General features: G+C 47.0%; 1 protein-coding gene across 1 annotated transcript in view; it reads left to right on the top strand.

The window, feature by feature from the left end:
- Nucleotides 1-25,830, top strand: part of ascc1 (activating signal cointegrator 1 complex subunit 1) — a 57,133-nt gene that overhangs the window by 7,737 nt on the left and 23,566 nt on the right. Inside the window, exons 4-6 of the mRNA XM_070865571.1 lie at nucleotides 3,044-3,141; nucleotides 4,190-4,368; nucleotides 10,138-10,274. Coding sequence (XP_070721672.1) covers nucleotides 3,044-3,141; nucleotides 4,190-4,368; nucleotides 10,138-10,274 — 414 coding nt within the window. The remainder of the gene's footprint in view (nucleotides 1-3,043; nucleotides 3,142-4,189; nucleotides 4,369-10,137; nucleotides 10,275-25,830) is intronic.

Below are 25,830 nucleotides of genomic sequence, written 5' to 3'. Positions count from 1 at the left end.
TCAAATCTCAACACCGAGAGGCAGCAGAAGGAACATGTGGCAAACCAGTCCCACGCAACCCTTCCCTCGGCAAATATCTGTCCCACCTGTGACAGAGTATGAGGCTCTCATATTGGACCAAAGAACTCACTTCAGGAGTGGAAGCAAGTCTTCCTCGATTCCGAGGGACTGCCTATGATGATGATGATCTAGGCTCTAGATCAGTTGGGGACTGTCTGTTTTCTGTGTTGCCACTAGATGGCTGTGCGTTATTATGAGTATTCAATGTACAACCACACCAAGAACCACTTTCACTTTAACATAGATATAGAAAATAGGTGCAGGAGTAGGCCATTCGGCCCTTCGAGCCTGCACCGCCATTCAATAATCATGGCTGATCATTCCTTCAGTACCCCTTTCCTGCTTTCTCTCCATAACCCTTGATCCCCTTAACCGTAATGGCCATAATTAATTCCCTCTTGAATATATCCAATGAACTGGCATCAACAACTCTCTGCGGCAGGGAATTCCACAGGTCAACAACTCTGAGTGAAGAAGTTTCTCCTCACCTCAGTCCTAAATGGCCTGCCCCTTATCCTAAGACTGTGTCCCCTGGTTCTGGACTTCCCCAACATCGGGAACATTAAATGTATTAAGCACTTTAAATGTATTAAAATGCCTCAAGATGCTTCATGGGTGGACGGAGGGTGAAATTGGGCACAAAGTGGTAGGAGTTAGAAGGGTTGGGGAATAGAATATAAAAGCAAAGAGATCTTGCTAGAACTTTATAAATCGCTGGGTTAGGCCTCTGCTGGAGTATTGTGGACAATTCCGGGCACCGCACTTCAGGAAAGATGTAAAGACCTTAGAGGCCGTTTACCAGGATGTTACCAGGGATGAGGGACTTGGGGTATGAGGAGAAGTTGGAAAAATTAGGACCGTTCTCCTTGGAAGAGAGAAAGTTACGAGGTGACCTAATAGAGGTTTTCAAGAGGTGAAAGGCTTTGATCGAGTAAATAGGGAAAAAATATTCCCTCTGATGAGTGAGTCAGTAATCAGAGGTCATCGATTCAAAATTATTGGCAAAAGATCTAGAGGGGAGAGGAGATGAGAAATGTTTTCACTGAGTTGTCGGGATCTGGAATGCTCTACCTGCCAAAGTGGTGGAAACCCATTCCATAAATAATTTTAAAAGGGAGTTGGATAGGTTCTTCAGGATGATGAACTTGCAGGGCTATAGACAAAAAGCGTGGATGTGGGACTAAGCATGACTGTTCTTTCAAAGAGCCAGCACGATGGGCCAAAAGACCACCTTCTGTGCTGTAAGTTCCTGTGGTTTTGACAAGGCTTTGTGGAGACCTTTTTGAAGGCAGGGAGTGACATAGCAAGGCAGAGGGGTTTAGGGAGAGAATTCCAGAGTCCAAGGGTGTGATGGTTTACGGTCTTCCTGCCAATAAGGAAAACAGACTTTAATTTATATAACGCCTTTCACAACCTCAGGACGTCCCAAAGCACTTTACAACCAATGAAGTAGTTTTGAAGTGTAATATTGGAAACGTGGCAGCCAATTTGCGCACAGCAAGCTCCCACAAACATCACCATCATAGGCAGTCCCTCGAAGCGAGGATGACTTGCTTCCACGCCAAAAAGGGATGATTTCACAGGTGTTTCAATGAAGGACCTAATATTCCAGATCCCGAACGACATCGTGAAGGGTGGAAGATGCCTGTGCTTGGATTTTTTTTTTAACGTGTGGTAGCTCACAAACAGCGATGTGATAATGACCAGATAATCTGTTTTAAGTGAAGTTGATTGAGGGATAAATATTGGCCAGGACACCGGGGATAACTCCCCTGCTCTTCTTCCAAATAGTGCCATGGGATTTTTTTTTACGTCCACCTGAGCGAGCAGACGGGGCCTCGGTTCAACGTCTCATCTGAAAGACGCCACCTCTGACAGTGCGGCGCTCCCTCAGCACTGCACTGGGAGTGTCAGCCTAGATTTATGTGCCTAAGTCCCTGGAGTGGGACTTGAACCCACAACCTACTGACTCAGAGGTGCGGGTGCTACCCACTGAGCCACGGCTAACGATGGGGCGGGAGGCGTGGGGCAGGGGAGAGAGAACAGTTACTGGCCAGTCGAAATGGACCTTGCTACCCATAAACAAGCGTAAAGACACAAACATTTTTTGAAGCAGGAAGTAGCATTTAGTCAAGCAGAATCTTTACATGTCTCTGACCGAGATGCTGAGTGACCGATCGGTGTGCAGGAAACACTGGAAACTGATCCTTCCCAAGTCTATATTTTGTGTTTTGGGATCTATTGAACAGTTTCTAATACGGGATATAAGTGAAATATTGGATTGGAGAGGTTACCAGTGGAAACCGCCTTCCCCACATTTCAGTAGCAGATAAACATCAACAACTTTCAGTTCTCGATAATTAACAAGCTGGTGCCAGTTAGCTCTTCTCTTCAATAGCACAGCACAGAAGGAGGCCATTCAACCCATCGAGCCCGCGCCGGCTCTCTGCAGGAGCTCCTCAGCCAGTCCCACTCCCCGGCCCTTTCCCCGTAGCCCCGCAAATGTTTTTCCTTCAACTACATATCCAGTTCCCTTTTGAAAGCCGTGATTGAATCTGCCTCCACAACAGCATGCTATAAGTTTTCCCTTTGTTCAGCTTGTAATCGTCTAAGTTTGTGAAGTGAAGTCTGTTCACGTGATAAAATCCACCACAAGTAGTTAATGTGTGTCTCTCCCTGAAGGGTGCACTGAAGGGACTTGGCCCGTCTGAGGAGTAACCGCTTCAACATGAGATCTGGCGCAACTTTTTGGCAGTTACATTCTTTCCTGGATCACAGGCGGAATCACCCAACCGTGGAATGCATGCCGTGTGATGGAAATATACTTACATTCAAGAACTAAGTGATATGGGGATCGGACGGGAAAGTGGAGTTGAGGTCGAAGATCAGCCATGATCTTATTGAATGGCAGAGCAGGCTCGAGGGGCCAAATGGCCGACTCCTGCTCCTATTTCTTATGTCCTTACGTTTTCTTTCTTCGCAGATATGTAATCGGGAAGAAAGGGGAGACCAAACGGAGACTGGAGACTGAGACACGGACCGCCATATCCATCCCTAAACCTGGAGTGGAGGGAGAGATCGGTGAGCTTCAGTAGGGGTTGAATTAATTTTATTCGTTCCTGAAATGCTCGTTGTAAAAGAAAAGTATACATTTTTTAAACACTTATTGCCAAGGCGCATAATAGAATCCCCATTCAGCCCGTCGAGCCCATGCCAATTCTCAGCCAGTCCCACTCCCCCTGCCCTTTCCCCGTAGCCTTGCAAATTATTTTCCTTCTTCAGCTCCCTTTTGAAAGCCACGATTGAGTCTGCCTCCACCACCCTCTCAGGCAGCGCATTTCAGATCCTAACCACTCGCTGCGTAAAAAGGTTTTTCCTCATGTCGCCTTTGGTTCTTCTGTCAATCACCTTAAATCTGTGTCCACTGGTTCTCAACCCTTCCACCAATGGGAACGGTTTTTCTCTATCTACTCTGTCTAGACGCCTCATAATTTTGAAAATATGGGTTCACAGGTACTATTTCTGATCCGCAGTCCATCTATCATGTGATGCATGGGTGTTAATCTCTCAGTGAAGTTAAGACATGTTCTCTGAGACTGCAGTCACCTCTGTGGTGTTAATGCATTCTCAATGACATTAAGCACCTGGTCTAGGCTTCAGAGCAATACTGAAGGAGTGGTGCTTTGTTGGAGGTTGCTTTGTCCTCTGGATGAGACGATAAACCAAGGCCTTGCCTTCTTCGTCTGGTGCTTCGAGCTGATGTTAAAGATCCTGTGGCACTATTCGAAGAAGAACAGGGTCTTCTTTCGGTGAGCTGATCAACAGACTCTACTCAACCAGTGCCAAAATAAAGCCCCAGTCATTTATTGCATTGCCTTGTGTGAGATTTTCAATGCAAGTTTTTAATGTAGCGAGTGCTTTTGGGGTCAAATTGGGCAATCTATTGGAAAATGCACAATTAGCCCACTAATACAGCCAGTGCTCTTGAGGCTCGAGTTGGGATACTCAAGGTAGTGCAGAGAGGGCTCTGCGCTAGTGCGGAGCAGAGCAGAGAGAGCTTCACGTTGTTGCACGATACGCAAAGGAGAAACTCGTTCTAATCTCCAGTATTTCTTTTATTTCTCCCCAGTTATCACTGGGCAGCAGCGAGCGGGTGTGGCATCGGCCCAAACTCGGATCGAGGTGATGTTGGAGAGTTTCCGCAGGAAGCAGCCCTTCACTCATTTCCTGTCTTTCGCCATCAATCACCCCGCCATTCAGGAACAGTTTGTGAAGTTTAAAGAGCGGGTGTTGGATGTCTGCTCCCAGGTACGTTACCAAGGCTGGGGACAAGGCACTACCGTACCCCTGGTCCAGGGGATATGGGCGAGTTCAAGACCCTGGGGATAGGGATGGACATGGGTTGGAAGCAGGCGGGTGCCTTCAAGAAGCAGGTACTCTTGGCAGGAGCTGTGAGAGACTGTGGAGGGATGTGATCGGGGCCCAGGGGAGGTGTAAGTTCGGGGCCAGGGGCCCAGGGGCTGTACGGGCCCAGCCCACACTGAGACATGTGTGCGCACTAGGTCCGTGCAGCAGAGCAGGTTTCCAGTTGTCTTGGGTAATCCTTGTCACTGGACCAAGACCTCGCTCTGTCAAGCCCGTGTGGTGGCTGGTGTGCAACGGCCACCCCACGTTAAAAAAATCCACGCACAGGCATCTTCCACCCTTGAGGATGTAGTTCGTGTTCTTAATTCGAAACACCTGTGAACTCGTCCTTTTTTTTTTGGCGTGGAAGCAAGGCATCCTCGTTTCGAGGGACCGCCTAAGATGATGATGATTCTTGGCAGACTCCACAGCGTCCCCTTTGAATCATAGAATGGTACAGCACAGAAGGTCATTCGGCCCATTGTGTCTGTGCCAGCTCTTTGGTATCCAATTAATCCCGTTGCCCCCCCCGCTCTTACCCCATAGCCCTGCAAATTTTTTCCCTTCAATTATTTATCCAATTCCCTTCTGAATGTGACCATTAAATATGCTTTCACCACCTTTTCAGGCAGTGCATTCCAGATCACAACAACTCACTGTGTTTATGAAAACAATGTTTCCTCATGTCACCTTTGGTTCTTTGCCAATCACCTTAAATCTGTGTCCTCTGGTTACCGACCCTTCTGCCACTGGAAACAGTTTCTCCTTCTTTACTCTTATCAAAACCATTCATGCTCTTGAACACCTCTATCAAATTACATAGAAACATAGAAAATAGGTGCATGAGTAGGCCATTCGGCCCTTCGAGCCTGCACCACCATTCAATATGATCATGGCTGATCATGCAACTTCAGTACCCCTTTCCTGCTTTCTCTCCGTACCCCTTGATCCCTTTAGCCGTAAGGGCCACATCTAACTCCCTTTTGAATATATCCAACGCACTGGACTCAACAACTTTCTGTGGCAGAGAATTCCACTTGCTCACAACTCTCTGGGTGAAAAAGTTTCTCCTCATCTCGGTCCTATATGGCTTACCCCTTATCCTTAGACTGTGAACCCTGGTTCTGGACTTCCCCAACATCGGGAACATTCTTCCTGCAGCTAACCTGTCCAGTCCAGTTATAATTTTATATGTTTTTATGAGATCCCCTCTCATTCTTCTAAATTCCAGTGACTATAAGACTAGATGATCCAGTCTTTCTTCATATGTCAGTTCTGCCATCCTGGGAATCAGTCTGGTGAACCTTCGCTGCACTCCCTCAATAGCAAGAATGTCCTTCCTCAGATTAGGAGACCAGAACTGTACACCATACTCAAGGTGTGGTCTCACCAAGGCCCTGTACAACTGCAGTACCTCTTTACTTACTCTGTCGTAAGGAGAATAACAACAACTTGCATTTAAATGGCGCTTTTAACATAGTAAAACGTCTCACAGTGCTTCACAGGAGTGTTATCATCAAACAAAATTTGACACCGAGCCACATGAGATATTAGGGTAGATGACCAAAAGCTTGGTCAAAGAGGTAGGTTTTAAGGAGGAAAGAGAGGTTTAAGGAGGGAATTCCAGAGCTTGGGGCCTAGGCTGCTGAAGTCACGACCACCAATGGTTGAGTAATTAAAATCAGGGATGCGCAAGAGTCAAAATTGGAGGAGCGCAGATATCTCGGAGGGTCATTGGCTGGAGGATGGGGAGGGACGAGGCCATGGAGGGTTTTGAAAACAAGGATGAGAATTTAAAAATCAGGGTGTTGCTCAACCGGGAGCCAATGTGGGTCAGTGAGCATAGGGGTGATGGGTGAGTGGGACTTGGTTCAAGTTAGGATATGGGCATCAGAGCTTTGGGTGAGTTTAAGTTTATGGAGGGTGGAAAATGGGAGGCTGGTCAGGAGTGCGTTCGAATAGTCAAGTCTAGAGGTAACAAAGGCACGGATGAAGGTTTCAGCAGCAGATGAGCTGAGGCATGGGCGGAGTTGAGCGATGTTACAGAGCTGGAAATAAGTCTTGGTGATGGGGCAGATATGTAGTCGGAAGCTCATCTCTGGGTCAAGTATGACACCAAGGTTGCAAACAGTCTGGTTCAGCCTCAGACTGTTGCCATGGAGAGGGATGGAGTCGGCGGCTAGCGAACAACCCCAGCTTCTCCAGTCCCTCATCCCTGGCACCATTCTAGTAAATCATTTCTGCACCCTCTCTAAGGCTTTGGCGTCCTTCCTAAAGTGTGTTGCCTAAATTAAACACACTACTCCAGCTGAGGCCTAACCATTGTTCTTTAATGGTTTAGATTGCTGGGAATACTTTAAAAAGAAAGAGACCTGAATTTCTATAGTGCTTTTCACAATCTCAGGACGTCACAAAGCGCTTTACAGCCAATGAAGTACTTTTGGAGTGTAGTCATTGTTGTAATGTGGGAAACGCTGCAGCCTATTGTGCACAGCAAACTCCCACACAATGTTGGTTGTGGGACTAATATTGGCCAGGACACCGGGAAGAACTCCCCTGCTCCTCTTCGAAATAGTGGCCATGGGATCTTTTACATCCACCTGAGAGGGCAGACGGGGCCTCAGTTTAACGTTCCATCTGAAAGTCGGCACCTCCGACAGTGCAGCACTCCCTCAGCACTGCACTGGGAGTGTTGGCCTAGTTCTTTGTTAAACGGGCTCCTGATTTGCCATAAGCGCATTTTGTGCGACTGTTAAGTCAAAATTTCACCCCTTATATCTTTACTGTACTCTGCTTTTGCAGAGGTGCATAATGGGGCTAAGAAGTAACTTCGTTGCAGCATGTTTACTGGATTGAACATCCATCTTAGCGTGCTACCTAATTCTCTTTGAAGTGACAACCATTACTAGAATAATAGGTTTGCAGACTTAAAGCAACTCATTTTTATTTTCCCATAAATAATGCACAATAATTGACAAATACTAAAAGCGCAATACATATAAAAGCCGCACACAGCAAGAGCGTTTGCAATGTGTTGGCTACCCTTCGTGTTCAGGAGGTTTCGTTAAATACAGAAGAAAGTTCCTGTATCAGCACAACAGATTCTGTGTCTCTTTGTCCACTCGAACGTCCTTTCACATCTGATGTGGCGTACCTATCTGAGAACTTTTCATTCAGTTCAGAACATAAGAATATAAGAAATAGGTTTAGGAGTAGACCATTTGGCCCTTGATCCTGCTCCCCCATTCAATAAGATCATGGTTGATCTGATCTTGGCCTCAACTCGACTTCTCTGCCTGCTCCCCATAACCCTTGACTCCCTTAAATTTTAAAAATCTGTCGATTTCAGCCTTGAATATATTCAATGACACAGCTCTCTGGGGTAGAGAGTTCTAAAGATTTACAACCCTCTGAGAGAAGAAATCCCTTCTCATCTCTGTTTTAAATGGGCGATCCCTTGTTCTGAAACTAGATTCTTGATTCCCCCCACAAGGGGAAACATCCTCTCTGCATCTCCCCTCAGAATCTTACATGTCTCAATAAGATCACCTCTCATTCTTCTAAACTCCAATGAGCTCAATCTTTCCTCATAAGTCAACCCCTTTATCTCAGGAATCAACCTTGTGAACCGTCTATGAACTGCCTCCAGTGCAAGTATATTCCTCCTTAAATAAGGAGACCAAAACTGTACGCGGTACTCCCGTGATTACTCCCGGAAAAGAACTCTTGTGATTAGAAAGAAAGGCAGTCGTTGATGCGGAGCATGAAACAAGCAGGTAACAATTGACCTCTGACCCAAGTAGTTTGGTCAACTGTTGCATTAGTGTATTGAGACACTGGGCATACTTGGACAGCGTGGAAGCTTCGACCTGTGTGAGAACACCAGCGGCAGGTCGGGGTCATAAAAGGAGCGGAGGTGCGGCGGCTCGGGAGCAGCGTGGAGGCCACTTCAGGGAGCAGTCCGAGCTGGTGCAGGAGGATGACTGGAGCGAAGAGCGACGTCATCAAGGTCCAGGTCGGTGATTGGAGCGTGGGCAGGTACAGCAGGAGCTGCGAGAGACTGTGGAGGGATGTGATCGGGGCCCAGGAGAGGTGTGAGTTCGGGGCCAGGGGCAGCACGGGCCCAGCCCACACTGCAATGTGTGTGTGCACTAGGTCCGTGCAGCAGAGCTGGTCTCCAGTCGTCCTGCTTAACCCTTGCCACTGGACCAAGACCTGGCTCTGTCAAGCCCGTGTGGTGGCTGGTGTGCAACGGCCACCCCACGTTAAAAAAATCCACGCACATGCGTCTTCCACCCTTCAGGATGTAGTTCGGGTTCTGGAATATTAGGTCTTTCATTGAAACGCTTGTGAACTCATCCCTTTTTTGGCTTGGAAGCAAGTCATCCTCGATACGACGGACCGCCTGTAATGATGATACGTGGACAGGAAAATTTAGCAGTTAAATGTCACAGCCATGTTCCAGACTACTTGTGAGCCACGCCACGGGTGAGCTGCTGCTAGATCCAATTAGTAGCAGGTAATGGTGTAAATATATTAAAGAATATCGATGCACTTTACATATCTGCGACAAATTCACAATGGAACAAAGATTTTTTTTCTGATCATAAAGAGCTAATTAAGTCAAGGCAAAGAACTAATTCGATCCTTGGATCAAAGACACGTAGGAATGTAACCTTCATGAAGCAAGCACTTCAAGCTCTGCTACAGCATGTAAAATTGATCTGAACCTGCCCTGGGGCCATTCCACTAATGGTGCGCGAGTCCAAATGACAGGAGCCCTGGAGCCTGTGTTGTGCGGACTGAAATGATCACTGCCATGTAGCTTGTCGTCTCATTTTCTACTGCTGCTCCTTGTGACAGCATTCTAATTGCAACTCTCGGGCTGTACTAATGAGAATGTGGAGGAAACCAGGGCACCTTTTGGAGGCTCGAGCAACATCTAGGGCAATCTGTGGGGTCCCTGTGCCTTCAGCGGCTCGATGAGATGGTCCCAGAGGCATCTGGAGAGCTGGATTTCCACCAACCACGTCAGAATTTAGAATTTTTCGACATTTCTGATAAAAAAATTCCTGCATACAAATAAAGATATTTTCGACATTATGAACAACAACTTGTATTTCTATGGTGCCGTTAACGGAGTTGAACGTCCCAAGGCGCTTCACAGGAGTACTATGAGATTTTTTAAAATTGACACCGAGCCACATAAGTAGAAATTTAGCGCAGGTGACCAAAAGCTTGGTCAAAGAAGTAGGTTTTAAGGAGCGTCTTGAAGGAGGATAGAGAGGCGGAGAGGTTTAGGGAGGGAGTTCCAGAGCTTGGTGCCCAGGCAACAGAAGGCACGGCCACCGATGGTGGAGCGATTATAATCAGGGATGCTCAAGAGGGCAGAATTAAGAGCGGGGGGAGGGTTGTGGGGCTGGAGGAGATTAGAGAGGTAGGGAGGGGCGAGGCCATGGAGGGATTTGAAAATAAGGATGAGAATTTAGACTCCCCAACCAGCGGAAATAGTTTCTAAATCACCCCTTAACCGCTAAATTCCAGATCAGTCTTGGCTACCCACTATTCTCCATCTGATGGACTTCACTCGCTGCTCCTTGCTGCCTTGTAGCATTGCTCAGAGGGGTGGAACAACGTGAAAAAATTCAGCTGCTTGTCCCTCTTTCCTTCCAGGACCGTGGGATTGACGGCAGTATTTTCCAGAACCCAGCAAAGCTCCACCTGACCATCGGAACACTCATTCTGCTGAATGAGCACGAGATCGCAAGAGCCTGTGAACTGCTGCAGAAGTGCAAGGAGGACTTTATCAAGTGAGTAAAGCCCCAGACAATTTTCAGCACTCTGCACCCGCCCCTCCGATCTGAGCAACGTTCCTCAATTTACTGCAGTACCCCGACAGAGATGTAACACTGGGGTTCATTTGAAAGGGAAGTACGAAAGTAGGAGGGATGGTTTGAAAGCAAAATGTACCCTGCTCCTCAAAAAAAAACGTAATTTTCGTCTGTGTGGGAGAAATCATTTGCTAGTTCTGTTTGCAGAAACCTCCTAGGCAGCCTTCCGACACTTCTGTTCCCCCGCCCCCCGCCATCCCGGCCCTAGCCTAATAGGGCTGGAAATTGCCCTCCGCCCCATTTGAGTCAGTGCACCCCGACAGCTTCACAAGGCGTTTGGGGCGGATAATTTGAATTATCCCCCCCCCCCCCCCCCCCCGCGGAATCGGAGGGAAGAGGCGGAAAATTCGGCTCGTTAACTTTGTCACAGCGGGTTTGTGTCAGGAGCGGGGACCGCCGCACTGAGCACGTCACCGTGGCGATGATGACATCAGCGCAACACCGACGTGCCGCGCTCCACTGAAGCGTAGAAATGTTCCTCCCCTTCACTTAAAGGGGAGGGCTGCTGCGAGGCCGAGTGAGGCTTCCTTGGCACCCACTGGGCCACTAGGGAGGGGTCCGGCTGGGCCAGCCAAGAGGGCCGCATCGTCCAGCCACTGGCAGCTTCTCGCCTCGCGGGGCAGTTTCTCCCGTGGGGCGGAAAGAGGGTTTCCACCGGACGGCAAAAGGTCGGTGCGTGGCTGACAAGAGTGTCGGAGCGCGGGACAGGGTGGAAAGTCGGGGCGAGGCGTAAACCTGTTTCAACCCGGGGGCAATTGGGGATGGGTCACATCCTCCACCTGCCCCTGGTTGGTAAGGCCCTACCGCCCCGTATAACGGGTCTTAAAAAAAGGGGACAATTTCAGCCACAAATGGTTCAAGCAAGAATCCCAAAGGTGCAGAAATTGGTTGTGCAAGTTTCTGAAATTGCTTTATCTGCCTCTCATCCCTTTCAGCAAAGTAACTGGATCCTCACAGCTGCCAACCCAAACTTTAACACTCCTCACCCACCCAGAGTCCCTGCAGCAGCTTTACACAGAAGAGCTGCATTCCACAAGTGGTCTTGTAGAGGCACAACTATTTAAAAGCAGGGCCATCAGTGTCTGTCTGTCTGTCGCACAGTAAGTGGTCTGATTCAGCCCACCACTAGATGTCATTAAACACTTGAAAATGTTCTGCATTACACTACCTTGTGACTTCAAAGAGATTCCCTCAATGTGGATTGGGTCAGTTTGGGTCTGTAGTGGAGCTACGCGTTCTGACATGTTGGGACCAAGATGCATGGTAACAAGTAAATGTGCAATTTCCCATGAAAATGACAAAGTTTAGCGATTCAGAGCACCGCTAATCCGCCGGTACCAACGGTGTGTTCTGACTGCTATAATAAACTTAGCACAGGGGATATGCAACAGTTCAATTTGTAGCAGTGCTTTTTAAACTCTTCTGTGTGTGGGAGAACCGTCTGCAAATATTGACACCATCCCATGCAAATATCAACACACTCGCAGGCACCGTGTGCACCTCTTGGGGACCTCCTGCAAAGAATGACAACAACTAGGGACCTCGCGCAAATAGTCACACATTTGGGAGCCCCACACAAATATTGACACACCCACAGGGTCCTAGTTCTAACTTCTGAAAGACTGCTCACAATGCACAGGAAAATGGTGCTATTGTAGAAATGTGTTTTATTAACGCACGGCAGCGGAAATAAAACAACAATAATAACTTTTATTTATATAGCGCCTTTAACGTAGTAAAACGTCCCAACGCACTTCACAGGAGTATTATAAGGCAAAAAAAATTAATTTGACACAGCCACTTAAGGAGAAATTAGGGCAGATCGAAAACTTGGTCAAGGAGTTAGGTTTTAAAGAGCGTCTTGAAGGAGGAAAGAGAGGTGGAGAGGTTAGGGAGGAAGTTCCAGAGCTTTGGGCCCAGGCAGCTGAAGGCACGGCCACCAATGGCTGAGCATTTACAATCCGTGATGCTCAAGAGGGCAGAATTTGAGAAGCGCAGACATCTTGGGGGGAGGAATTGTGGGGCTGGAGGAGATTAGAGAGATAGGGAGGGGCGAGGCCATGGAGGGATTTGTAAATAAGGATGAGAATTTTGAAATCGAGGTGTTGCTTAACTGGGCGCCAATGCAGGTCAACGAGCACAGGGGTGATGGGTGAACGGGACTTGTTGCGAGTTAGGACACTGGGCAGTGAGCACAGGGGGTGATGGGTGAGCGGGACTTGGTGCGAGTTAGGACACGGGGCAGCGAGCACACGGGGTGATGGGTGAGTGGGACTTGGTGCGAGTTAGGATACGGGGCAGCGAGCACAGGGGGTGATGGGTGAGCGGGACTTGGTGCGAGTTAGGACACGGGGCAGCGAGCACACGGGGTGATGGGTGAGTGGGACTTGGTGCGAGTTAGGCTACGGGGCAACGAGCACAGGGGGTGATGGGTGAGCGGGACTTGGTGCGAGTTAGGACACTGGGCAGTGAGCACAGAGCGTGATGAGTGAGCGGGACTTGGTCGAGTTAGGACAGGGGGCAGCGAGCACAGGGGGTGATGAGTGAGTGGGACTCGGTGCGAGTTAGGACACGGGGTGATGGGTGAGCGGGACTTGGTGCGAGTTAGGACACTGGGCAGTGAGCACAGTGGGTGATGGGTGAGCGGGACTTGGTGCGAGTTAGGACGGGGTGATGGGTGAGTGGGACTTGGTGCGAGTTAGGACACGGGGCAGTGAGAGCACAGGGGGTGATGGGTGAGTGGGACTTGGTGCGAGTTAGGACACGGGGCAGCGAGCACAGGGGGTGATGAATGAGCGGCAATAATTCAACAAATGTCGAAAAATACGAAGAGCTGAAGACCCGATTCTCAGCATTTCCGATAGCCAGCATCAGACGGACAGACATCTGGTGACCTCGTGGTCCTTGGTTTATTACCCATAATCCACATTATTGTATTGAAGGTTTTTATATTTGGGAAATCTGCCCTATTTAGAGTAATGGGTAGCAACAGTTATGCAGGTGAACAGCTGACTCTAAAACCAAATGCAGTTATGAACTTTAAGAGATTTAGAAATTGCCAAGTCTTATCGTTTGTTTTGAAAGGGCCAAACCTCCCTTTTAGCAAGACTCACAATGATTTATTTTCTCCAATTGTCATCGCATAACATTTACCAAACTCCTCCCTCTCATTTCTCAACACACTGATGCAGTTTTTATACAAAAACAGCACAGAAACCGGCCATTCGGCCCAACAGGTCCGTGCCGGTGTTTATGCTCCACACCAGCCTCCTCCCACCCCTCTTCATCTCACCCCATCAACATATCCTTCTGTTCTTCCCTCCCTCAAGTGCTTATCTCGCTCCCGGGATCGCTGGAATGTCTACACCAGGACTGACTTAAGCCAGAAAAAAAATCGAGGCTTTGTTTTAGAATATAGCTTTTCAAAAAGCATAGCGGCACCTGCAATTAGAGGGGAATGTGGAAATATGAATGGAGAGATTGTTGGGCGGGCAGAAAGCAAAGGGAAGCTTCTCAGACCAGAGTGATGTGAGAGCTGTTTCACCAGGCAGCTGTTTTTATTATATACAGAACTGATCTAGACTTGGGGAATTGAGGGAACAATATCTAAATTTGCTGCTGCTATATGTCGGAGAGGGGGGAGTAGTAATGAGGATTGGGAAAGACTTGCATTTATATAGCGCCTTTCACGATCATCTCAAAGCGCTATACAGGCAATGGAGTGTAGTCACTGTTGTAATGCAAGAACCGCAGCAGACAATCTGGTCACAGCAAGCTCCCACAAACAGCAATGTGATAATGACCCACATAATCTGTTTTTGTTATGTTGAATGAGGGATGATTATTTGCCCAAAACCCGGGGATAACTCCCCTGCTCTCCTTCGAAATAGTGCCATGAGATCTTTTCCGTCCACCTGAGAGGGCAGACGGGGCCTCATCTTAACGTCTCATCTAAAAGACGGTACCTCCAACAATGCAGCTCTCCCTTCAGCAATTCACTGGAGTGTCGGCCTAGATTTATGTGCTCAAGTCCCTGGAGTGGGACTTGAACCCACAACCTGCTGGCTCATAGACAAGTGCGCTACCCACTGAGCCACAGCTGACACAGAGCATGTTGGTAAGTGAGTAGAGTGGGCAGATAGGTGGCAGATGCAGTTCAGTCTAGAGAAATGTGACGTATTACAATTTGGATGTAGAAATAGCAGAAGGAAGTGCATTTTAAATGCTAAGAATTTCAATGGAGTAGAAGAGAGAGGGACCTCAGTGTGCTGGTATACTGGTCATTAAAAACAACTAGATAAGGCGATTAAAAAGGCAGACAAATTTCCTTCATTTTGTACCTAGTAGTGCCGCAGAATAGAAGCAAAGAGGTAATATTGAACTTGTACAAGTTAGGTCACAGTTGGAATATTGCTTACAGTTTTGGCACCTCATTATACCAAGGATATGAAAACATTAGAAAAAATGTGCAACATTATATATTGAAAAGAAGAAATTTGCAGGGCTATGGGGAAAGGGCAGGCGAGTGGAACTAATTGGATAGCTCTTTCAAAGAGCCAGCACTGACACGATGGCCACCTTCTGTGCTGTATGATTCTGTGATGTTCAGTGCATTGCTACTAAGGATATAGGGTGGTTACACTTTTGAAGCCAGGCTTGAGAAGTTGCTTTGTCTCCATTATTTCCACTGGAGCTGAGCAGGTTAAAGGGTGAGTCTTTCAAGGTTACAATGGGCTGTGATGGGAGAGAGTAATGACCGGTTGTTTCCTCTAGACGGCGAGACAGTAACGAGAGGCAGAAATGTAAGATATTAAAAGGGGGAGGTTACTCTCTGCCACAGACTATTGTTGAAGCAGATTCTGTAAATATCTTTAAAGGTCATTTTAAAAGAGAAGTTCTGGACTACCAGAGTGTTTTTGAACTCCTTTCCAGACCGATCTGCAAATCGATGCGTCAGGATACTCTGTGGTCTTCTTCTCAGGTAATCCCCTGGAGTCGAGGATGACTCTGTGGTACAACAGGGGAGATTGTCCTACGAGGAGAGTTTGAGCAGACTAGGCCTATATTCTCTAGAGTTTAGAAGAATGAGAGGTGATCTCATTGAAACATACAAAATTCTTACAGGGCTTGGCAGGGTAGATGCAGGGAGGATGTTACCTCTGGCTGGGGGAGTCTAGAACCAGGGGTCACAGTCTCAGAATAAGGGGTCGGCCATTTAGGACTGAGATGAGGAGAAGTTTCTTCACTCAGAGGGTGGTGAATCTTTGGAATTCTCTACCCCAGAGGGCTGTGGAGGCTCAGTCGTTGAGTAGATTTAAGACAAAGATCGATAGATTATTGGATATTAAGGGAATCAAGGGTTTAAATCATGGTTTAAAAACTAGTATTAACACACACTACCTAAACGCACGCAGCATTCGAAATAAAGTAAATGAGTTGACGGCACAAATCATTACAAATGGGTATGATTTGGTGGCCATTACAGAAACGTGGTTGCAGGGTGGCCAAGACTGGGAATTAAACATACAGGGATATCTTACAATTCGGAAAGATAGACAAGAAGGGAAAGGAGGTGGGGTAGCTCTGTTAATAAAGGATGTCAGGGCAGTTGTGAGAGACGATATTGGCTCTAATGAACAAAATGTTGAATCATTGTGGGTGGAGATTAGAGATAGTAAGGGGAAAAGTCACTGGTGGGCGTAGTTTATAGGCCCCCAAATAATAACTTCACCGGCGGAGGGGCGGACAATAATCAAGGGAATAATAGAGGCATGTGAAAAAGGAACGGCAGTAATCATGGGGGATTTTAATCTACATATCGATTGGTCAAATCAAATCGCACGGGCTTGTCTTGAGGAGGAATTTATAGAATGCATACGGGATTGTTTCTTCGAACAGTATGTTACAAAGGAGCAAGCTATCTTAGATCTGGTCCTGTGTAATGAGACAGGAATAATAAAAGATCTCTTAGTAAAAGATCCTCTCGGAATGAGTGATCACAGTATGGTTGAATTTATAATACAGATTGAGGATGAGGAAGTAGTGTCTCAAACGAGCGTACTATGCTTAAATAAAGGGGACTACAGTGGGATGAGGGCAGAGTTGGCTAAAGTAGTCTGGAAACACAGACTACACGGTGGCACAATTGAGGAACAGTGGAGGACTTTTAAGGAGCTCTTTCATAGTGCTCAACATAAATATATTCCAGTGAAAAAGAAGGGCGGTCAAAGAAGGGATAACCAGCTGTGGATAACCAAGGAAATAAAGGAGAGTATCAAATTAAAAACCAATGCGTATAAGGTGGCCAAGGTTAGTGGGAAACTAGAAGATTGGGAACATTTTAAATGGCAGCAAAGAATGACTAAGAAAGCAATAAAGAAAGGAAAGATAGATTACGAAAGTAAACTTGCGCAAAACATAAAAACAGATAGTAAAAGCTTTTACAGATATATAAAACGGAAAAGGGTGACTAAAGTAAATGTTGGTCTCTTAGAAGATGAAAAGCGGGATTTAATAACGGGAAATGTGGAAATGGCTGAGACCTTAAACAATTATTTTGCTTCGGTCTTCACAGTGGAAGACACAAAAACCATGCCAAAAATTGCTGATCACGGGAATGTGGGAAGGGAGGACATTGAGACAATCACTATCACTAGTGGGGTAGTGCTGGACAGGCTAATGGGACTCAAGGTAGACAAGTCCCCTGGTCCTGATGAAATGCATCCCAGGGTATTAAAAGAGATGGCGGAAGTTATAGCAGATGCATTCGTTATAATCTACCAAAATTCTCTGGACTCTGGGGAGGTACCAGCGGATTGGAAAGCAGCTAATGTAACGCCTCTGTTTAAAAAAGGGGGCAGACAAAAGGCAGGTAACTATAGGCCGGTTAGTTTAACATCTGTAGTGGGGAAAATGCTTGAAGCTATCATTAAGGAAGAAATAGTGGGACATCTAGATAGGAATAGTGCAATCAAGCAGACGCAACATGGATTCATGAAGGGGAAATCATGTTTAACTAATTTACTGGAATTCTTTGAGGATATAACGAGCATGGTGGATAGAGGTGTACCGATGGATGTGGTGTATTTAGATTTCCAAAAGGCATTCGATAAGGTGCCACACAAAAGGTTACTGCAGAAGATAAAAATACGCGGAGTCAGAGGAAATGTATTAGCATGGATCGAGAATTGGCTGGCTAACAGAAAGCAGAGAGTCGGGATAAATGGTTCCTTTTCGGGTTAGAAATCGGTGGTTAGTGGTGTGCCACAGGGATCGGTGCTGGGACCACAACTGTTTGCAATATACATAGATGACCTGGAAGAGGGGACAGAGTGTTGTGTAACAAAATTTGCAGCTGACACAAAGATTAGTGGGAAAGCGGGTTGTGTAGAGGACACAGAGAGGCTGCAAAGAGATTTAGATAGGTTAAGCAAATGGGCTAAGGTTTGGCAGATGGAATACAATGTCGGAAAATGTGAGATCATCCACCTTGGGGAAAAAAAACAGTAAAAGGGAATATTATTTGAATGGGGAGAAATTACAACATGCTGCGGTGCAGAGGGACCTGGGGGTCCTTGTGCATGAATCCCAAAAAGTTAGTTTGCAGGTGCAGCAGGTAATCAGGAAGGCGAATGGAATGTTGGCCTTCATTGCGAGAGGGATGGAGTATAAAAGCAGGGAGGTCCGGCTGCAACGTACAGGGTATTGGTGAGGCCGCATCTGGAGTACTGCATGCAGTTTTGGTCACCTTACTTAAGGAAGGATATACTAGCTTTGGAGGGGGTACAGAGACGATTCACTCGGCTGATTCCGGAGATGAGGGGGTTACCTTATGATGATAGATTGAGTAGACTGGGTCTTTACTCGTTGGAGTTCAGAAGGATGAGGGGTGATCTTATAGAAACATTTAAAATAATGAAAGGGATAGACAAGATAGAGGCAGAGAGGTTGTTTCCACTGGCCGGGGAGACTAGAACTAGGGGGCACAGCCTCAAAATACGGGGGAGCCAATTTAAAACCGAGTTGAGAAGGAATTTCTTCTCCCAGAGGGTTGTGAATCTGTGGAATTCTCTGCCCAAGGAAGCAGTTGAGGCTAGCTCATTGAATGTATTCAAATCACAGATAGATAGATTTTTAACCAATAAGGGAATTAAGGGTTATGGGGAGCGGGTGGGTAAGTGGAGCTGAGTCCATGGCCAGATCAGCCATGATCTTGTTGAATGGCGGAGCAGACTCGAGGGGCTAGATGGCCTACTCCTGTTCCTAATTCTTATGTTCTTATATGGGGATGTTGCAGGAAAGTGGAGTTGAGGTAGAAGATCAGCCACGATCTCATTGAATGGCGGAGCAGGCTCGAGGGGCCGAATGACCGACTCCTGCTCCTAATTCTTATATAACATGTCGTTATAACAACAGCACTGCCAAAAGATAGACTCCCCCGCTCCCCCCCCCCAACCCCATTCAAATTGCCGGGCATCCATTCTAAAGCGTTGAGCTGTCCGCATGGGTCCTCCAGATTGCCACGCAGCTTAACAGGGAACGTTGCCCCCGCCCTCCTCGATAGCTGGAATGACTACAGCGGGGCTGATTTAAGACAAGAACAAATCGGGGCTTTGTTTTCGAAAGAAAACCTGATTATTCCACAAAACAGATTTGTAGCGCACAGTACAATGAGCTGCCAGTCGACACACTCGTGATAGGTTTTACAGCAACGCTTTCAGGAATCCTGGGCTGCATAGCTCCATTAATCCTCCATCGTGGGGATCTTTAAAGATTTCTGCTGCTAAGGTAACTCGAAAATACAGTTCATGTAACTTAGCAAAGTAGTTGCTGTGAAAAAAAATTGTCCATTTAACTATTTCAGTTCATTGCAGAAATAATACCAAGAACAACTTGTATTTATATAGCGCCTGTAATGTAGTGAAACATCCCAAGGCGCTTCACAGGAGCATTATGAGATGAAAAAAATGTGACACCAAGCCGCATAAGTAGAATAAGGGTCGCCCATTTAAAACGGAAACAAATTTCTTCTCTCAGGGGGTCGTGAATCTTTGGCATTCTCTACCCCAGAGAGCTGGGTCATTGAATCTATTTAAGGTGGCGATAGATTTTTGAATGATAAGGGAGTTGAGGGTTATGGGGAGCGGGCAGGAAAGTGGAGTTGAGGCCAAGATCAGATCAGCCATGATCTCATTGAATGGCGGAGCAGGCTAGAGGGGCCAAATGGCCGACTGCTGCTCCTATTTCTTACTAGAAATGAGTGCAGATGACCAAAAGCTTGGGTCAAAGAGGTAGGTTTTAATGAGCGTCTTGAAGAAGGAAAGAGGTAGAGAGGTTTAGGCAGGAAGTTCCAGAGCTTGGGGCCCAGGCAACAGAAGGCACGGCCACCAATGGTTGAGCGAATATAATCAGGGATGCTCAAGAGGGCAGAGGTGTAGTGGAAATGGGAGATCAGACATCATCTGAAAAGAGAAAACTTTAACCTGTCTTTTCTCTTTACAAATGCTGATGGGCCGGCTGGATATCTATGTATTTATTTTAGATTTCCAACATTTTGCAATTTGTTATTAATCTGGGTGGTGTATTTGGCTGTTTCTCCCAAACCCTGCAGTTTAAAATCCTTGTACTCGTGCTTCAATCCCTTCACGGCCTCGCTGCTCCCTCTGTAACCTCCGCCGGCCCCACAATCCTCCTTCCGAACCCTCTGTTCCTTGGGCTCTGGCCTCTTGTCCTCCCTTCACCCCAGTCCTGACGGGCGTACCTTCAACCATTAGTGCCCATGCTCTGCAATTCTCTCCCTAAACCTCGCTGCCTCTCCACCTCTCTCTTCACCTTGAAGGCCCTGCTGAAAAGCAAGCTCTTCGACCATGCTTTAGGCCACCCCTTCTAATGCCTCCTCCTCCTTATTTAAATGGAGAAAGATTGCAAAGTGCCGCAGTACAGCGAGACCTGGGGATACTTGTGCATGAAACACAAAAGGATAGTATGCAGGTACAGCAAGTGATCAGGAAGGCCAATGGAATCTTGGCCTTTATTGCAAAGGGGATGGAGTATAAAAGCAGGGAAGTCTTGCTACAGCTATACAAGGTATTGGTGAGGCCACACCTGGAATACTGCGTGCAGTTTTGGTTTCCATATTTACGAAAGGATATACTTGCTTTGGAGGCAGTTCAGAGAAGGTTCTCCAGGTTGATTCTGGGGATGAGGGCGTTGACTTTGAAGAAAGGTTGAGTAGGTTGGGCCTCTACTCATTGGAGTTCAGAAGAATGAGAGATGATCTTATCGAAACGTATAAGATTATGAGGGGGCTTGACAAGGTGGATGTAGAGAGGATGTTTCCACTGATGGGGGAGACTAGAACTAGAGGGCATGATCTTAGAATAAGGGGCTGCCCATTTAAAACAGAGATGAGGAGAAATTTCTTCTCTGAGGGTTGTAAATCTGTGGAATTTGCTGCCTCAGAGAGCTGTGGAAGCTGAGACATTGAATAAATTTAAGACAGAAATAGATAGTTTCTTGAGCGATAAGAGAATAAGGGGTTATGGGGAGCGGGCAGGGAGATGGAGCTGAGTCCTTGATCAGATTAGCCTTGATCTTATTGAATGGCGGAGCAGGCTCGAGGGGCCATATGGCCTACTCCTGCTCCTATTTCTTATTAATGAGGGTGTGAGAGCCTTGGCAAGCTGTGTGGATACAGAAGCAAGCATCCATTTGTCTGGTATTTCAGGCAGGTACATCAGTCTGAAATATTGTCTGTGACTCCAACTAAATTGGCACTCTGTCCATAAACGTTGCTGCTCCCGGTTTCTTGCTTTTATGAGGTGCTTATGGCGAGTGAAATCGGCTTTATTTGCTTCAGAAACTAAGGGAGGAAAGGAATTAAATGGCTCTGAATTACAAAGATCTTTGGTAGGCTTGTAGCACTGATCTTTTACAGAGCTGCTTCAGCAGTGATTGGCAGCCACAGCAAATAAGCCAAGCCTTTTCCTTATTTTATTTAATATAATATGAACTGATGTGACTAGTTTCCAGTGATTGCATTTCATGCTTTAATTTGGTTTTGCTATTTTTTAATTTGAATGAATTAAACACAAATTAAAAATGAGGTCAGAGTTTTCAGGAGCTGAATTTTTCAATCACCGTTTCCTGTCAGATTGTAATGCGGTGTAAATGTGAAGCTGAGAATGATATTCTGGGGAATTAAAATTCTGAATTATAACTATGACCGTTTATAGCAAGGTATAGGATGGGGTGGAAGAGAGGAAAGGGACATGTTCTACATCTGAGAGGCACCTGTTCCACAGATAATTGAGGCTCGATCACCCCTGTGCTCATTGACCTACATTGGCTCCCGGTCCGGCAATGCCTCGATTTCAAAATTCAAAGCCCTCCCTAACTCTGTGACATCCTACAACCCTCCGAGATCTCTGCGCTCCTCCAATTCTGACGTCTTGCGCACCCCGATTTTAATCTCTGCACTGTTGGCGACCATTCCTTCAGCTGCCCGGGCCCAAAGTTCTGGACTTCCTTCCTAAACCTCTCTACCTCTCTCTCTCTCCTTTAAGACGCTTCTTAAAACCTGCCTGTTTGACCAAGCTTTTGGTCAGCTGCCCTAATATCTCCATATGGGGCTTGGTGTCAGATATTGTTTAATGACACTCCTGTGAAATGTCTTGAGATGTTCTACTATGTTAATTTTCATCCTTATTTTAAAATTCCTCCATGGCCTCGCCCTATCTCTGTAATCTCCTCCAGCCCCGGGATGTTTGTGCTCCTCAAATTCTGCCCTCCTGAGCATCCCCAATTATAATCGCTCAACCATTGGTGGCCGTGCCTTCTGTTGCTTGGAACTCCCTCCCTAAACCTCTCCGCCTCTCTTTCCTTCTTCAAGATGCTCCTTAAAACCAGTCTCTTTGACCAAGCTTTTGGTTACCCCGTGTTAATTTCTACTTGTGTGGCTTGGTATCAAATATTTATTGTGTAATACTCCTGTGAAGCACCTTGGGACGTTTCACTATGTTAAAGGCGCTATATATTTACAATTTGTTGTTGTTAAAGATGCTATATAAATGTAAGTTGTTGTTAAAGGCACTGTATGAATATAAGTTGTTAAAGTCGCTATATAAATACAAGTTGCTGTTATAGGCGCTATATAAATGCAAGGTGTTGAGACTGTGGGTGGCGGGGATGGAGGAAACGGATCCTGCAGCCTGTCCTGATGAGGGCGAGAGGAGGTGAAGGAATTAGTCCTGCAGCAAGTTCTGAGAGTTGTGGGGCGGGGGCCGGGGGGGGTGGTTAGAATCAGGTGTTACAGGCAGTAGGCAGGAGGAGTGAACGGTGCCGCTCCCTATTGTGCTGTTTGAGGGGAGAGGGGACAAGTTGCCTGTCCAGAATCGCTCCGTGTGAGGCGGGAGGAATAGGTCCCGCTATCGGCTGCATGGTTTGGGGGAGGGTGGGTGGGGGAACCGTGGAAGGGTGAGGACTGGAGTGGATCCTACATCTAGTCGAGGTGCTGGCAGGCGATGGGGAAACCAGGCTAGGAATGGTTGGGTCGTTTACCTTTTGCTTGGGGGAGGCAGGAAGTGAAGTGCATTGTACAGCACGACCAGATGTAGGGTTCTAAACATTTCCAGTGCTGCGTGTATTTAGTTGTGTAAGTGCTGGGGAGGAACATGTCTTGCCTCCAACCTCGTGTTTCGGTTAAATATTCACTGTTTTTCTCTCTCTGTTGTGCGAGCGGTAATAAAGCAACAAAGCCCGCTGAGAGTCACCAGAGGACGTGAATATAAATGAGTAGCAATGTATTCAGCCTTCTGCTTGAGTAAACACTTTAGTTTCTTTCCAAAGCCAGTATAAGAGTGGAACAGTATCCCTCAGGAGATCATGACGCATTCTTGGATTGATGTTTGTTAGGAAAGCATCTTTTGGTTTACATAATGAGCACTAATGAGAAATGAAGTGGTTAATGTAATCGTGCAGTAAATTAAGCACAGTTCCACCTGCTTCTCATGTCTTTACCACCATAGAATTAAGGAATGTTTTTAAGCCTTAAAACGGATTTTTTTAATCAGAAGAAAGACTTGCATTTGTATAGCGCCTTTCACGATCTCAAGACATCCCAAAACGCTTTACAGCCAATTAACTACTTTTGGAGTGTAATCACTGTTGTAATGTAGGAAAGGCGGCAGCCAATTTGCGCACAGCAAGCTCCCACAAACAGCAATGTGATAATGACCTGATAATTTGTTTTAGTGATGTTGATTGAGGAATAAATAATGTCCAGGACACTGGGGAGAACTCCCCTGCTCTTCTTCGAAATAGTGCTCTTTTGCATCCACCTGCGAGGGCAGACGAGGCTTGGATTTAACATCTCATCCGAAAGTCGGCATCTCCGACAGTGCGGCACTCCCTCAGTACTGCACTGGGAGTGTCAGCTTAGATTTTGGTGCTCAAGTCTCATGGAGTGGGATTTGAACCCACAACCTTCTGACACAGACAAGAGTGCTGCCCACTGAGCCACAGCTGACAGAATCAACAGATTATAACCTAACCTGCAGACCTTCTCTTTAGTGCTTGCAGATATTTAAAATATATATATTACTACATATCTTTTAATTGACTTTCCCGCTTTCCTTTGCACTTCTATTGTTAGTGTAGTTGTCAGCTTGGCTTCATTGGCAACACTCGTGCCTCTAGGTCAGATGGTTGCAGGTTCAACCCCACTACAGAACTTGAACACAAAATCTAGGCTGCCACTTGAGTGTAGTTCTGAGGTAGTGCTGCACTGTCAGAGGTGCTGTCCTTCAGATGCGATGTTAAACATGCTGCTCAGGGCAAGGAACCATTGGAGGCAATGTAGTGTCTGCAGTGCTGCAGGATGGAATGCACAGCAGAGAACAGTGCCTCGGATGTGGACTGTGGAGGAGAGATGTACAAGGAGAGTGGAGTGGTCAGAAGTAGCGAAGGTAGCAGAGGGGTTAAAGAAGGCAGGACAGACGTACCAACGTCAGTGTTCTCGATCAGGCCAACATCCCCAGCATCGAAGCACTGACCACACTCGACCAGCTCCGTTGGGCGGGCCACGTTGTTCACATGCCCGACACAAGACTCCCAAAGCAAACGCTCTACTCGGAACTCCTACACGGCAAGCGAGCCCCAGGAAGGCAGAGGAAACGTTTCAAGGACACCCTCATAGCCTCCTTGATAAAATGCACCATCTCCACCGACACCTGGGAGTCCCTGGCCAAAGACCGCCCTAAGTGGAGGAAGAGCATCCGAGAGGGCGCTGAGCACCTCGAGTCTCGTCGCCGAGAGCATGCAGAAAGCAAGCGCAGGCAGCGGAAGGAGCGTGCGGCAAACCAGACTCCCCACCCACCTAAGAACTCACTTTTAGAGTGGAAGCAAGTCTTCCTCGATTTCAAGGGACTGCCTATGATGATGATGATGAGGATGTCCTTGATAATTGGAGGGTTGTGAACAGGAATGATGGTAATGATTGTTCCAGGATTTAGGAATACTTTATTCTCCCACTGACAGATAATTGATTCCTTTAAAAGGTGTTTTGAATTGTCTTAATAGCATACTGAGGATTCAAATATGATCTTAATGTCCATAGGATCATTCTCAGCGAGGCTGAAGGCTATGGGCTGGATTTTAGGCACTTCTGTTTTCGGGGCGAAAACGGAGGCAGGGCGGGAAAGTTAGCGGCCGGGAATAGTTTGCGCTTTGGGAAGGAAGTTTGGGCATCTGGGCCCTGCGTCAGGGGGCGCAGCGCGAAGGGAGACGTTGTACACCTCTCGTGGTGTGAGGATGGGAAACATGCTAACTAAAGTACCAGACCGTGTGCACTCTGGGAGGGGCCGAGGGTGAGGGGGGGGGTGACCTTAAAAAAAAAAAATTAAAAAAAATCCACAAAAACATTCCCACATTGCCCACGCCGCCACAACACAAATCGCTAAAAAAATTAAAAGAACAAAGACTCGCACTTACCTGCGGAGTACCATACCTCTCTCCCCGCCCTATGCCGGACCGCACCGATTTCCCAGACGGTCATTCCGGACGGACGGATCGGGGAAAAACTACTGCCGGCGTCACAACCAGAGGCGTCGCACACCCGGCACAGCTCTTCCCGCCGGTGCTGCTCCGCGCCGCGGCAAAACCCGACCGGAGGATCACGGCGGGGCGCGGAAGCCCTCGCAGCCGCCTCTCGCGCCGCTCCGGGACGAAACGCAAAGGACCGGGAAATCCAGCCCTTTATGTTTAGAATTGTCCTTCCAAATCCAGCTGTAAAACTTGTAAAACTATTTCTGAATGTCATGCACATCTCAGAGCCTTTCAGTTCCTTCGCAGAATATTTTATTCCATGCAACGCTTTTGCTTATTTTTGTAAATAACACTGTGTTTGCGGAATGCATCCCTTACTCGCTGGGACACTGATTGCAGGCAGGGCTCAGCATTTCTATATCCGTCCAAAATG

This window comes from Pristiophorus japonicus, chromosome 22, assembly GCF_044704955.1.
Source record: "Pristiophorus japonicus isolate sPriJap1 chromosome 22, sPriJap1.hap1, whole genome shotgun sequence".
NCBI classification, from domain to species: Eukaryota; Metazoa; Chordata; class Chondrichthyes; family Pristiophoridae; genus Pristiophorus; species Pristiophorus japonicus.
The sequence above is the reverse complement of the archived record's forward strand: the minus strand, read 5'-3'. Positions and strand labels throughout refer to the sequence as shown.